General features: G+C 45.7%; 1 protein-coding gene and 1 long non-coding RNA gene across 2 annotated transcripts in view; one reads left to right on the top strand and one right to left on the bottom strand.

The window, feature by feature from the left end:
• The window catches only part of LOC101170973 (voltage-gated potassium channel subunit beta-2-like), a 41,431-nt gene that overhangs the window by 22,520 nt on the left and 4,049 nt on the right, over positions 1–14,862 (top strand). Inside the window, exon 13 of the mRNA XM_023957072.2 lies at positions 13,705–13,825. Within this exon, the coding sequence (XP_023812840.1) occupies positions 13,705–13,825 (121 nt within the window). The remainder of the gene's footprint in view (positions 1–13,704; positions 13,826–14,862) is intronic.
• Positions 10,562–10,841, bottom strand: LOC111947688 (uncharacterized). The gene is made up of 2 exons (XR_002873568.2): positions 10,751–10,841; positions 10,562–10,675 (listed from the first exon to the last, which is right to left on the bottom strand). It is a non-coding gene; the product is annotated as an uncharacterized LOC111947688 (long non-coding RNA).

Genomic DNA, 14,862 nt, shown 5'->3' with positions numbered 1-14,862 from the left:
CTAGCTAGGTTATTTCTGTGTGGAGTTTCCATGTTCTCCCTGTACATGCATGGGTTTCTCTAGACACTCTAGCTTCCAAAAAACATGCTTCATAGGTGAATTGGTTACTTTAACCCTTGTACTATCCAAGGCACTTTAACATTGGGAGTTGGGTCATCTAGACCCACTAGACAGTGCTCTGAACCTTTTTTCTTCAATGATTTGTGATCTTCATTGGTGTCCATGGATTACATGAAATCTTTCCACCTTTATCCACCTTTGTCATGGTAGGGAGAACACGTCAATGGTCATCTTAAACCCCATAGGATAGCACAATGGTTAACCTGTGAACTGGCATTTCTCCACAATAGTCTGTCAGTCAGTGATGGGAATCATCCTCTGCTGCTGACCTCTTTTAGCTTTGACAGCGTATGATTGGGCCTTCTCCTTTCACCCTCCTCTGGACATCTGCGTTCCACCTTGATTGAAAGGTGGAATTCCTTCACAGTGGATCTCTTCGGGCTTTCTTCTTGAAAAATACTAAATCTACAATCTCTGTGTGTGACTTCTCATTGACACACCCCAACTATTGATCCCAGTGAGTAACTTGACCTTGCCAGGACCTTCAACCAAGGAGCATCTAGTACAGGGTCTCCTCTCTGACTGTAAACTAGATTTGCTCTGAATGATTAATTATGGCAGCATCCAAGTGACTTTGCTTCAATGAACAGCACGCACAGCTGGCCTCCACAGCTGGCTTACACATGTCAACCACCGGACTCTGGCAATTGAGGTGGTTTTGTAACATCTAGGGGCGACAGTGGCTCAGGTGGTTGAGCGGGTCGTCCAATGATCGAAGGGTTGGCGGTTCGATTCCCTGCTCCCACCAGCCAAATGTCGTTGTGTCCTTGGGCAAGACACTTCACCCTCCTTGCCTCCAGTGTGGCTCCACTGGTGTGTGAATGTGCATGTATGATCCCGGTGATGGTCAGAGGGGCCGTAGACGCGAACTGGCAGCCACACCTCTGTCAGTCTGCCCCAGGGCAGCTGTGGCTACAACCGTAGCTTACCATCACCAAGTATGAATGAGGAGTGAATGAATAATGGACACAATGTAAGCGCTTTGAGTGTCTTGAAAAGTGCAGAAAAATCTAATCCATTATTATTAATAAATTAATTAATAAAATTTTCTGGATTTTTGGACTGCAAGTTTTGAGGCAAGATATCACGCTTGTTAAAGTGACACTTGGATTGTGTTGTCGTGCCCTGACAAACAAAATAACAAACTTAATTCAAGTACGACTGCCTCCTCCTAACCGCGGCCTCCTCCCCCTCTCGGAGCCCCCAGTCTGACACTTCAGCGTCTGGCCTCCTACAACCACCTACAACCACCAGATATGTGGTCAACCAACCTGCTCATCTGGTCAGCTCTCACCTGGATTCTCCTCTGGCTCTCCCATCATCCAGTGGCTGGGATTATCCGGTATTCCTCATTTGAACTCCTTCGGCTTCGCCTCCACATCCCCGCTCCCCCGCCCCCGCTGAACACCTGCACGGATCCTCCGCTCCCACCGCGCCGGAGATACATTCACCGTGGTTCACGTCGGCACTTCAACAAGGACTCATCTGAACCCATCCGCTCCTTCTGGTCATCCACTCGTCGTCATCATCAAAACTCTGGACGCACCGTGGACCACAGCGTTCTGGCTAACCTGGTTAGACCGGCAGCCACGGATGGTGCCGCCGCTCATCTCAACACCGCTACAGTCAACTTCGGTCTCATTAACATCCGCTCACTTTCGAGCAAGAGTCATCTGATGCAGGACTTAATTTCTAACCGTAAGTTTGACTTTCTCTGTTTAACGGAAACCTGGCAGCATCCAAATGACTTCTCACAACTTAACGATTCCACCCCTCCCGGCTTTGTTTACATCTGCAAACCACGTTGCACTGGTCGCGGGGGAGGTCTCGCGATATTACACCACGAGAAGTGGAAAGTCCTGCCGGTTGAGATTCCGTCCTTCAGCTCCATGGAATGCATTGCCTGCATGCTTCCTGGCCCCACCCCAACTGTTCTGGCTGTGGTTTATCGCCCTCCCAAGACAAACTCTGACTTTTTAAATGAACTTGGAACTCTTCTCTCCCACCTCTCATCCCTCTCACCCAATGTCATAATGATGGGTGATTTTAATGTTCACTTTGACAATAGCCTTCTTCCTCTCACCAGAGACTTCAGCTCATGTTTAGATAGCCTTAACTTCACCCAGCACGTCAGTTCTCCTACCCACTCTAAAGGACATATCTTAGATTTAGTTTGCTGCTCTGGATTAACCCCAACTAACTGCTCTGCTGATGAAATTCTTGTAACCGATCATTTTCTTGTGTCATTTAACATCTCCATCACTCTATCTGGCACTAAACCCTCCCGTCTCATGTCTTTTCGTAATGTTAAAAATATCAATGTGAACGCACTTTCCTCACTCATACGTGATATTCCGATCCCTAACACATCAAACCCTGATCAACTCGTCTCCTCCTACAACAACCTTCTTTCGGACTCTCTCAACCATCTCGCTCCTGTCAAAACTCGCCCTGTCTCCTTTTCCAAATCTGCTCCCTGGTTCACCCCAGAGCTCCGTTACATGAAAGCCAAAGGTCGCCAGCTTGAGCGACTCTATAAAAGAACTGGCTTAACCGTTCACAAAGAAATCTATACATCACATATCACTCAGTATAAGGACCTGGTTTCTACCACAAAAACAAACTATTTTTCTGAACTCATCTCCACAAACAAAGGCAACTCAAAAACTCTCTTCTCTCTGATGAACACTATTTTCAACCCCCCTGACTCTCTCCCTCCCCATTTCTTTTCCATTGAAACCTGTAGTTCCCTCATGTCGTTCTTTAACAAGAAAATTCAAGTCATCCATCAACAGCTTAGCTCTTCTCTCCTCCCTCCCATCCCTGACTCTTTCTCTCTCAATCACGTTTTCCTCCTTTCAACTGCCTGACCACGAGGAAATTTCCTCTCTCATCCTTAAATCCAAACCGACCACCTGTTCTCTTGATCCCCTCCCAACATCTTTAGTTATAGCCTGCCTCCCCTCTCTCCTTCCGCTCATTGCTGCCATTATTCACTCCTCACTCTCATCTGGTACTGTCCCATCACTTTTTAAAACGGCAGCTGTTAAACCCATCCTGAAAAAACCCGGTTCAGATCCCAACGTATTCAATAATCTCCGTCCAATTTCCAACCTTCCCTTCATTTCCAAAATTCTAGAGAAAATAGTCGCCTCTCAACTCTATGATCATCTGAAACATAATAATCTTCTGGAACCTTTTCAGTCTGGCTCCCACAGCACTGAGACTGCTCTGCTCAAGATCACCAATGACCTCCTCACTGCAGCTGATTCTGGCCTCCTCACCATCCTCATCCTCCTTGACCTGAGTGCAGCCTTTGATACCATTTCTCATTCCATCCTCCTCCAAAGGCTTTCCTCCCTTGGTATCACGTCCATCCCCCTCCGTTGGTTTCAATCCTACCTCGCTGACCGCACCCAATTCATTCATCTTAAATCATTTAAATCTCAGCCTTCCTCTGTCTCTTCTGGTGTCCCCCAAGGTTCTGTCCTTGGTCCTCTTCTTTTCATTACTTATCTTCTTCCCCTTGGCAATATCTTCCGTAAATTTAATGTTAATTGTGACTCTTCTCATGACAACACAGGTCGGTTTACAACGGGCGTTTATTTGTACTTCTGCAGGTCATCACACTTCTTGTGGGACATTGCGTGCCTTCGCTTTCATTGCGCCTTCATTACGCCTTCATTACGCCGTGAAAACTATAACAAAACATTATACATGTTTGAGGAGAAAATAAACAATACAAAATAACACAAAACAAGCATAACAAATACCTCGTTTCCGCTTGTCAAGTAAAAAAGTCTCTTTGAGTCCAAGGTATTTCTTTTTGCAGCTCTTTCTCCCAGCTTGAACTCCTAATTGTTGCAACCTCGTGAGCAAAAGACCGTGCTCACCTGCGGCCAACATAAAAGGCTCAAATTCTCGCGAGAATAATACAATTCTTCTGAACAAAATCAAACAAAATTCACTGTACACTCCAAAGGAATAAAAATTAAATCACCAATTATTAAACGTTTCACAACCCATGAACTTCAATAAAATATATAAATTTCAGCTGCATTTACACTCCCACCAAAATCACTCCTATGAAGAATAAATGGGATTTTCATGCCAAACCACTACTGCTTTGGTTACTCACTCTGCTTCTACAAGCGTTACAACCTTATGAACAGGTCTATCTAAATGCAGTAGTCTAGTGTGTGAATTTCCTTTATTCTGTGTAGTCTCACTGACAAGTAGAGTTAACTTTCGTACGATGCCATCTTGACTAGGATAGGTTTTTAAGACTCTAGCAAGCTTCCACTCATTTCTTGGTGTGCTTTCATCTTGTAGAATCACAATATCATTCACTTTCAGGTTTCGTGTTGAGTTTTGCCATTTCTGACGTTGTTGAAGGTTTAGCAAATACTCTCGCTTCCATCTTTGCCAAAATTCATTGGCCAGGAATTGCACTCTTCTCCATCTTTTATGCAGATATAAATCTTCTCTGCAAAACTGTCCAGGAGGAGGCAGTATGACTGAAGATTTCATAGTCAGTATATGGTTTGGTGTAAGAGGCTCTGGTCCGGTGGGATCATGCAGGTGCTCCACAGTTAATGGTCTACTGTTGATTATAGCCATTGTTTCATAAAGAAAAGTTCTCAGAGATGTAGTGTCAAGTCTGGTTCCTGTCTTGTCAAGCATGACTGCAAGAATACTTCGGATCGTTCTTATTTGGCGCTCCCAAACTCCACCCATATGACTTGAAGATGGAAAATTTGCCACAAACTCACAACCAAGAGCTCTTTGACGTTCTGGTTCCACTTTCTTGAGCAACTCAGAAAACTCTTTCCTGGCTCCCATGAAATTGGTGCCTTGATCACACCTTAGTTGGCGAACTGGTCCTCTGATTGCCACAAAGGTTCGAAATGCATTTATGAAAGCATCAGTCGTCATATCATCCAGTGTCTCAATATGAACAGCTCTCGAGCACAAGCAAGTAAACAAGAGGCCATATCTTTTTAATTCTTTCCTTCCATCCTTTACTATAAAGGGACCAAAACAGTCAAGGCCACAATATGTAAAAGGAGGGGTTGTTTCCGTCCGCTCTCTTGGCAGATCAGCCATCTTCTGAACTTATGTATTTCTCCTGTATCTCCTACATTTCACACATTTGTAAATATGTGAGGAGACCATGTTTCCACATCCAATTATCCATATCCCATTTGCTCGCAGTTCATTCATGGTCATTCCTCTGCCCTGGTGACAAACACGCTCATGATAGTGTTTCACAAGCAAGGATGATACATGAGACCTTTTGGGAAGTATAGCTGGATGTTTTACACTAAAGTCCAGGGTTGATCTGCAAAGCCTTCCTCCAACTCTGAGGACTCCGTCGTCATCAAGAAAAACATTTAAACGGTATAACTGATTGTGTTTGTTAAGAGAGTTGACTTTTCCTTGTTTTAATTTCCTCATGTCTTCTGCGAAGGCTTCTCTTTGTTCCAACTTAATTATAAGCAGTTCGGCTTGTCGCCTTTCCTCAAGACTGCTTGTCTCATTTGATCTTGGTTGTACTCCCTTACGTTCTTGGACAAATCTTCTCAGCCTGGCAACAGCTTTCACAACTCTAGACCAGTCTGAAAACTTGGTGAAGCGGCTCAGAACTGAACCCGTTTCTGTTTTCACAGTGTTGACACAAGACTTGCGAAGCTCTGGGTCGGATATTTCCAAAACTCCCACCATCTCCTCTTCACCAACTTGCATTTCAAGTGTCTGTTGCCAGAGATAATCTGGACCCGTTAGCCAGTTAGATTCTCTTAACTGTGATGCAGTTAACCCCCTTGAGGCATGGTCAGCTGGATTGTTTTCTGAACTGACATAATGCCATTGCTTTGGTTCTGAGCTCGACCTTATGCGCTGAATGCGGTTGGCTACAAAGGTGTGGAACCTCTTTGCATCATTGTTCACATATGCAAGAACAACCTTTGAGTCTGTCCAGAAGTACACATCCAAATTTTCAATCTCAAGTTCCTCTTTGACAGTATCACTGTTCCGAACTGAGGTTACTGCCGCTGACAGCTCCAGTCTTGGTATGGTGATCTGCTTGGTGGGGGCCACCCTTGCCTTTCCCATTACAAGTGAACAACACACCTTTCCTGATTCACTTACTGCTCGGAGATATGAACAGGATCCGTATCCATTACAACTTGCATCTGAAAAGTTGTGGAGTTCATACTGTATGAACTTGCCAAAGCTTGAAGATATGTAGCACCTTGGTATCCTGATTGTTGGCAGTTGGGATAAGTCTCTCAGCCATGACTCCCATCGAGACTTGATTTGCTCTGGGAGGTCTTCGTCCCAGCTCACTTTCTCTTTACAGAGCTCTTGAAGAATTTGCTTCCCAAGCAATATGTAAGGAGCTACAAATCCCAAGGGATCAAAGACTGAAGCAACTGTTGAAAGAACTCCTCTTCTTGTCATGGGCTTGTCCTTGACAATAACTCTGAACTGGAATTCATCAACTTCAACACACCACTGGACACCTAAAGCACGCTCGATGTAAAGTTCACCAAGAGCCATGTTTATGTCTTCACTCTGTGCACGTTCTGCAGGTGGTATTGCAGCACAGACTTCTGGATGGTTAGAGACAAACTTGTGGAGACGAAGATTCCCAGTTCTACATAGAGCTCTTGCCTCATTCACCAGATGTATGGCTTCAGATGGAGTTTCACAGCTTATTAGGCCATCATCAACATAGAAGCTTCGTTGAATGAAATTGATAGCCTCTTTGCTAAAGGTTCCGTGGCCCTGTGATGCCAAATATTTGAGTCCAAAATTAGAACAGCCTGGCGATGAGGCAGCTCCAAACAGGTGTACTCTCATTCTATACACTGCAGGTTTCTGAGCTTAGATTTCCATTTTCCCACCACAAGAACCTGAGGTAGTCTTGATGGTCTCTTACAACATGAAATTGATGGAACATCCGTTCAACATCACACATGATAGCTATTGGACCTTTTCTGAACCGGCAAAGCACACCAACTAAGGTGTTTGTGAGATCTGGCCCAGTAAGAAGATGGTCATTTAGAAAGGCATCTTTGTATCTAGCTGAGCAGTCAAACACCACACGGATCTTACTTGGCTTGTGTGGATGGTAAACCCCATGGTGTGGAATGTACCATACAGGCTGGTTATCCAACTCAGAATGTGGAACCTTTTCAGCATCTCCTCTTGATATTATGTCATTCATAAAATGAACATAATCTTTGAAGTACTGTTCATTCTTTCGCAGCCGTCGCTCTAATGAGGCTAACCTGTGCAGTGCATAACCTTTGTTATCTGGAAGCTCAGGCTTGTCCTCCCTGAATGGCAGTGGGAGTTCATAGTGGCCATCTTCTTTCTGCCTGATGCCTGCCTTTACCTTTGACAAGAAGAGAAGGTCATCTTCAGAGACTTGATTAACATCTGATGCTTGATCTGAGAAATCTGACTCTAATGCTCTGATAATTTCTGTTGAAGTGATTTCTCTTATTTGAGTTTGACATACAAAGCTTACTTCTCTCCTGAGTTCAACTGATGACTGTGCAGACGGTGTTACTTGGCAGACTATTATTCTGTGGCTGACTCCTATAGAGTCAACGCAATCACTTGAGGATTGTGAGCAGCCAACAATGCTCCAGCCCAGATCAGTTCGTTGACCATATGGCTGAGTTTCTTTACCAGGCAGAATCTCCTTTGGTTGAAGGGCTTGGTGGCAGTTATACCCAATAAGAAGGCCGACTTCACAAGACAGCAAAGGTGGGATCTTGTCAGCCAACTTTTCCAGATGAGTCCACTTTAGAGCAGTAGCTGATGTTGGGATGTGTGATCTATTTGCTGGAATATATTCTCGTGTGAAGACTGGTGGCAGTGAGATTCTTCTTTCCAAGTTGTATCCTCTTACTTGTAGGTTTGTTAGCCTTTGACATGAAATACTTGCTAACTTGGATGACATTGTGGACAAACGCAGTCTTACATTTTCCTTGTGCGTGTTGAGATCTTGTGCTACTTCATCTAAAATGAAAGTAGTATCACTTTGGGTGTCTAATAACGCGTAAACAAGAATCTCTCGATCTGGTTCTTTTGAAGATGATACCCAAACTGGTACTATGGAGGAGGTTTGTGCAATGTGACTTTCTTGTATCACTCTGTTTGATGTTGCTGCTTCAATGGTTTTCTTTGTGTTTTCATCTTCTGTTATTTTATCCTTTGGATTTTGAAGTGTTGACCTTTGCTGCTCTTTAAAGTCATCATTGTGCAAACAGGTGGGATGCTTCTTCTGACATTTTCCACATGTACTTCTTTTGTAGCACCTTTTTGACTGGTGGCCAGCCTTCAAACAGCCAAAACAGAGCTTTTCTGCTTGCACAAACTTAACACGGTCTTGCAAATTCTTTTCACAGAACTTTTTACATTCTGCGATGAAATGTCCTGAATGTTTACAAAATGCACATGGTGGGTTACTTCTTTCTGTTGTGTTTGTGAACAGAGTCTTAGCTTGAACTGGTATATATTTTGGTTGTTTGGGTTTTTCTCCTTCCACACTCTTTAATGCTTGTACTGAAAATACAGGATCACAAGCAAGATCTGCTTCTCTTGAGAGGAAGTCCACTAGTTCTTTAAACCTTGGATACGTGTGAAAGTTTTCTCTGGTTTCCATAACCTTGCGGTTCCAACTGGAAACTAACCAATCTGGAAGTTTGAGCAAGATCTTTTGGCACTCATTGCAGTCATTGTGTCATGATTTGATTTTGTTGTCTTGTTTTTGGTCCTTGTTCTGTCTTGTTTCTGTTTCCTGTTTTATTTTGATAGTCTCCTGTCTTGTCTGTTTTCTTGAGTTTTACTTCCTTTGGTCCCCATCAGCCCTGATCGTGTCCACCTGTGTCTTGTCTGCCCTGTCTGTATATAAGTCTGGTCTCTGCCTTCCTCCAGTGTTGGTCCATTAGTATTCCTGTTCTGGTGTTCATGCCATGTCATGCCCTGTTCCTCGTTCCTTGTCCCTCGCCACGCCACAGTGAGTTTTCGTTTGGTTTTTGTCATCCTGCTCTGCAGCGCTTTTTGTTTGTTCTTTTTGTGCATTAAAACCCACTAGCCCTGATCCTTGCCTCCTGCCTCTGCATCTGGGTCTAACCGGTTCTCGAGCCACCCTGCACCATGACAGAATGGACCAACCCTACTTTCTGGACCCAGCAGAGCGGGACATGAAGCTCCTAGAGGCCTACTGCCAGGAAGCCGAGCGTACGAGGTCTTACTGGGTTTTTGACCAGGCCCAGTTTGCCTCGTATGCCTGGAGTGGGAGCCACCTGGACTTCACAGGGAGCCGTCTCGCCATGAGGGGGGGTCGTCGTCGCCGTCGTCCCCGCCGTCCCCTTCAACCTCCCCTTCCTGTTCCGGAGGTGGTCCGGCACGCACCACAACCCCTTCCAGTGGTGGTCCCGGATGCCCTCCAGCCCCTTCATGTTCCGGAGGTGGTCCCGGACGCACCACAACCCGCTCCAGTGGTGGTTATGGACGCACCCCGACCCGTCCCGGCTCCCAGGGGGTTGCCGCCTGCACCCCGACCCGTCCCGGCTCCCAGGGGGTTGCCGCCTGCACCCCGACCCGTCCCGGCTCCCAGGGGGTTGCCGCCTGCACCCCGACCCGTCCCGGCTCCCAGGGGGTTGCCGCCTGCACCCCGACCCGTCCCGGCTTCCAGGGGGTTGCCGCCTGCACCCCGACCCGTCCCGGCTTCCAGGGGGGTGCCGCCTGCGCCCCGACCCGTCCCGGCTTCCAGGGGGGTTCCGCCGGAACCCCGACCGGTCCCCACTTCCGGCTCCACGCCTGACCCGCCTGAGCTCGGCTCCACGCCTGACCCGCCTGAGCTCGGCTCCACGCCTGACCCGCCTGAGCTCGGCTCCACGCCTGACCCGCCTGAGCTCGACTGCTGGCCCGACCCGCCAGAGCCCGACTGCTGGCCCGACCCGCCAGAGCCCGACTGCTGGCCCGACCCGCCAGAGCCCGACTGCTGGCCCGACCCGCCAGAGCCCGACTGCTGGCCCGACCCGCCAGACTCCACGCCTGACGACTCCACGCCTGACGACTCCACGCCTGACGACTCCACGCCTGACGACTCCACGCCTGACGACTCCACGCCTGACGACTCCACGCCTGACGACTCCACGCCTGACGACCCCTCCACGCATCTCATGCCGGACCTGCCTCGCCGGACCGCTCTTTTTGGAAAATAACTTTCTGAGCTTCATTGGACGAGCTGAGCTTCCGACAGTCCTTTCATATGCTTGCCTGCACGCGGTAAGGAAATGGGCGTCGGCTTCCCCGTGGCTCTCGGCTCGGCTTAGCGGGCTTCACGCTGCAGTTTCCTCTCTCCTCCCCGTGTGGAGCAGTCGAGTTTTCACTGTGACTCTTCTCATGACAACACAGGTCGGTTTACAACGGGCGTTTATTTGTACTTCTGCAGGTCATCACACTTCTTGTGGGACATTGCGTGCCTTCGCTTTCATTGCGCCTTCATTACGCCTTCATTACGCCGTGAAAACTATAACAAAACATTATACATGTTTGAGGAGAAAATAAACAATACAAAATAACACAAAACAAGCATAACAAATACCTCGTTTCCGCTTGTCAAGTAAAAGAGTCTCTTTGAGTCCAAGGTATTTCTTTTTGCAGCTCTTTCTCCCAGCTTGAACTCCTAATTGTTGCAACCTCGTGAGCAAAAGACCGTGCTCACCTGCGGCCAACATAAAAGGCTCAAATTCTCGCGAGAATAATACAATTCTTCTGAACAAAATCAAACAAAATTCACTGTACACTCCAAAGGAATAAAAATTAAATCACCAATTATTGAACGTTTCACAACCCATGAACTTCAATAAAATATATAAATTTCAGCTGCATTTACATTAATTTTCACTGTTTTGCGGATGACACCCAGCTCTATGTATCCAGTAAACCTGACTCCTCTCTTCCACCCTCCTCTCTCCACTCCTGTCTATCTGAAATAAAAAACTGGTTCACCTTAAACCTTCTCAAACTCAATAGCGATAAAACTGAGCTACTTCTAGTAGGTTCCAAATCCACCCTCTCCAAAGCCACAAGTCTAACTCTTTCCATTGATTCATCCTCTGTCTCCCCCTCCCCTCAGGTAAAGAGTCTGGGTGTCATCCTAGATAGCACCTTATCTTTTCAGTCCCACATCAATAAAATTACTCGGTCAGCACATTTCCATCTACGCAACATTAATCGTCTACGCCCCTCCCTCACTGTCCCCTCTGCTTCTATCCTGGTTCACAGTCTGGTCACTTCCCGTTTAGATTATTGTAATTCTCTCCTCTTTGGCCTCCCACAAAAAACCCTCAATAAGCTTCAACTGGTCCAGAACTCAGCTGCCCGCATCATCTCCAGAACCCCCTCCTTCAGTCACATCACTCCAATTCTCCACCAGCTGCACTGGCTCCCCATAACCTCCAGGATCCAATTCAAACTCCTCCTGTTCACCTTTAAGGCCCTCCATAACCTGGCTCCTCCTTATCTCTCCGACCTCCTTCATCTCAAAACCCCCTCTCGTTATCTTCGATCCTCCTCCTCTGTTCAGCTCTCTGTCCCTCCCGCCCGACTCGTCACAATGGGAAGCAGAGCCTTCAGCTGCTCTGCTCCCAAACTCTGGAATTCCCTCCCTCCTGACCTCCATAACATAGACTCTCTGCCTACTTTCAGATCTAAACTCAAAACCTATCTGTTCATTTCTGCCTTCCCATCCTGATTCACTTTTTATTTTTTCTACTATTTTTATTGTGCTTTTAATGTCTATTTTTAACCTCTGTTTTGTAAAGTGTCCTTGGGTTTCTTGAAAGGCGCTTTAAATAAAATGTATTATTATTATTATTATTATTATTATTATCTATTGCAAGAAGTTGAAAAATCTAGCCACAGGGGTTGCAAGCCAGTTACTTCTGTGCCGGTCCCAAGCCCGGATAAATAGAGAGGGTTGCGTCAGGAAGGGCATCCGGCGTAAAAATTGCCAAAATAACCATGCGAATCATCCACAACACTTTAGACATACCGGATCGGTCGAGGCCCGGGTTAACAACGACCGCCACCGATGCTGTTAACCTACAGGGTGTCGGTGGAAATTTGACTACTGTTGGTCGAAGAAAGAGGGGAGGCAGAAGGGTCCGTGGCCAGAGAGAGAAGGGAAAAGGCAGGAACATAGGTTTGAGAATAGGGACTCTTAACGTTGGCACAATGACAGGGAAAGGCAGAGAGCTGGCAGACATGATGGAGAGAAGGAAGGTAGATGTACTGTGTGTGCAGGAGACAAGGTGGAAGGGCAGCAAGGCATGTAGTATTGGAGGAGGATAGAAGGTAGAAGGTAGAAGCGTTAGGTTACAGGGGGCTGAGGTGAAGAAGGTGCAGGAGTTTAAGTACTTGGGGTCAACAGTTCAGTGTGATGGGGAGTGTGGAAAAGAGGTGAAGAGGCGAGTGCAGGCAGGTTGGAGCGGTTGGAGGAAAGTGTCAGGAGTGTTGTGTGACAGAAGAGTGCCAGCAAGACTCAAAGGAAAGGTGTACAAGACAGTGGTGAGACCAGCTCTGCTCTATGGGTTAGAGACGGTAGCAGTGAGACACAGACAAAAGGCTGAGATGGAGGTAGCGGAGATGAAGATGTTGAGGTTCTCCTTAGGAGTGACCAGGTTAGACAGGATAAGGAACGAGTACATCAGAGGGACGGCACATGTTGCTTGTGTTAGCGACAAAGTCAGAGAAGCCAGACTGAGATGGTTTGGACATGTTCAGAGGAGGGATAGTGGATATATTGGTAGAAGGATGTTGGAGATGGAGCTGCCTGGCAGGAGGGCAAGAGGACGGCCAAAGAGGAGATATATGGATGTCTTAACAGAGGACATGAAGTTGGCTAATGTTAGGGTAGAAGATGTCCATGATAGAGTGAGGTGGAAAACGATGATTCGCTGTGGCGACCCCTGATGGGAAAAGCCGAAAGAGAAAGAAGATTGCAAGAAGTTGAAAATCTCATCAGTTTCTTTTCCTGCTTTACTGTCATTTCAACTAATGGTTTGTTGTTATTTGGTCACACAGTCACAGTCGTAGCTGTGGTGTATCGTAAATATAACAAGCATTTCTTCTGGTATTGTGAATAATTCTGACAAATTTGTTCATCTGTTTCCTTCAATATAACACTTTGTAAATTTAATAAAATAAAAAAATCCAGCAAATCACATTTTACAAGTTTTAAAGAATTTCTTTGTGTAATGGTGCAGAAAGTAAGTATTTGGCAATCAATGTGACTTCCAGGATTCTTTTTTTAAATTCTGAGTCTTAATTAGGTCAACTGACCCCCCCCACACACACACACACACATGCATACTGTGATATTGGAGCTGGAACTGTGCCTGAGGAGCTTTTTGTTCCATTCCTTTTTTGTATGAATCTGTCAGCAACGTATTTGTTTTTTGCAAAAGCAGATGAACAATGAAAAGTCCTTTTCTCTGGGTTCCCTGAGTCCAGAATATCCAGACTGTACATGTGTTTGTGTCTTGTTTGCAACAGGGATATGAATGGATCAAAGATAAGATCCAGGGTGAGGAGGGCCACCGTCAGCAGCTGAAGCTCAAAGACTTGGAGGCGGTTGCTGAGCGACTAGGATGCACTCTGCCTCAACTGGCCATTGGTAAATAATATGTGTGTTCCTTCTGCTAAATTGTTTTTTCTCTTGTTGGCAAGCCGGTGAGTGACATTATTCTTATTTATTTAGATGATGTTTTTCTGTACTGTCAAATGTTAATATTTAGACTACTCACTTTGTCTGTCAAATCATTGTCTCTGAAGGACATTTTTATGTTTACAAAAAAGTGAACATCAAAGGCCAATGCAATATGAAATAGACCCTCCCCACATCCAGCTCTACAGTCGCAGAAACATACTAAAAAACTGCCAAAAATGTGGTCCGTTAGAAACAGGAGTCAACTGGGAAATCCTGCACTGGAGGGTAATGGAGCAATTTTTATCTCCAAGGGCAAATCCATGAGATCCTTATCCATGATATCCTTTTCCATGAGATCCTTATCTATGAGATCCTTATCCATGAGATCCTTATCCATGATATCCTTTTCCATGAGATCCTTATCTATGAGATCCTTATCCATGTGATCCTTATCCATGAGATCTTTATCCATGAGATCCTTTTCCATGAGCTCCTTATCCATGGGATCCTTATCCATGTGATGTTTATCCGTGAAATCTTTATCCATGAGATCCTTAACCATTAGATCCTTTTCCATGAAATCCTTATCCATGAGATCCTTTTCCATGAGATCCTATTCCATGAGATCCTTTTCCATGAGATCCTTATCCATGAAATCCTTATCTATGAGCTCCTTATCCATGAGATCTTTATCCATGAGATCCTTTTCCATGAGATCCTTATCCATGAAATCCTTATCTATGAGCTCCTTATCCATGAGATCTTTATCCATGAGATCCTTTTCCATGAGATCCTTATCCATGAAATTCTTATCTATGAGCTCCTTATCCATGAGATCTTTATCCATGAGATTCTTTTCCATGAGATCCTTATCCATGTGATCTTTATCCATGTGATCTTTATCCATGAGATCCTTAACCACGAGATCCTTATCCATGATATCCTTTTCCATGAGATCCTATTCCATGAAATCTTTTTCCATGAGATCCTTATCCATGAGATCC

Source organism: Oryzias latipes, chromosome 7 (genome assembly GCF_053564925.1).
Source record: "Oryzias latipes strain Hd-rR chromosome 7, Olatipes_Hd-rR_3.1".
Taxonomy (NCBI): Eukaryota; Metazoa; Chordata; class Actinopteri; order Beloniformes; family Adrianichthyidae; genus Oryzias; species Oryzias latipes.
The sequence above is the reverse complement of the archived record's forward strand: the minus strand, read 5'-3'. Positions and strand labels throughout refer to the sequence as shown.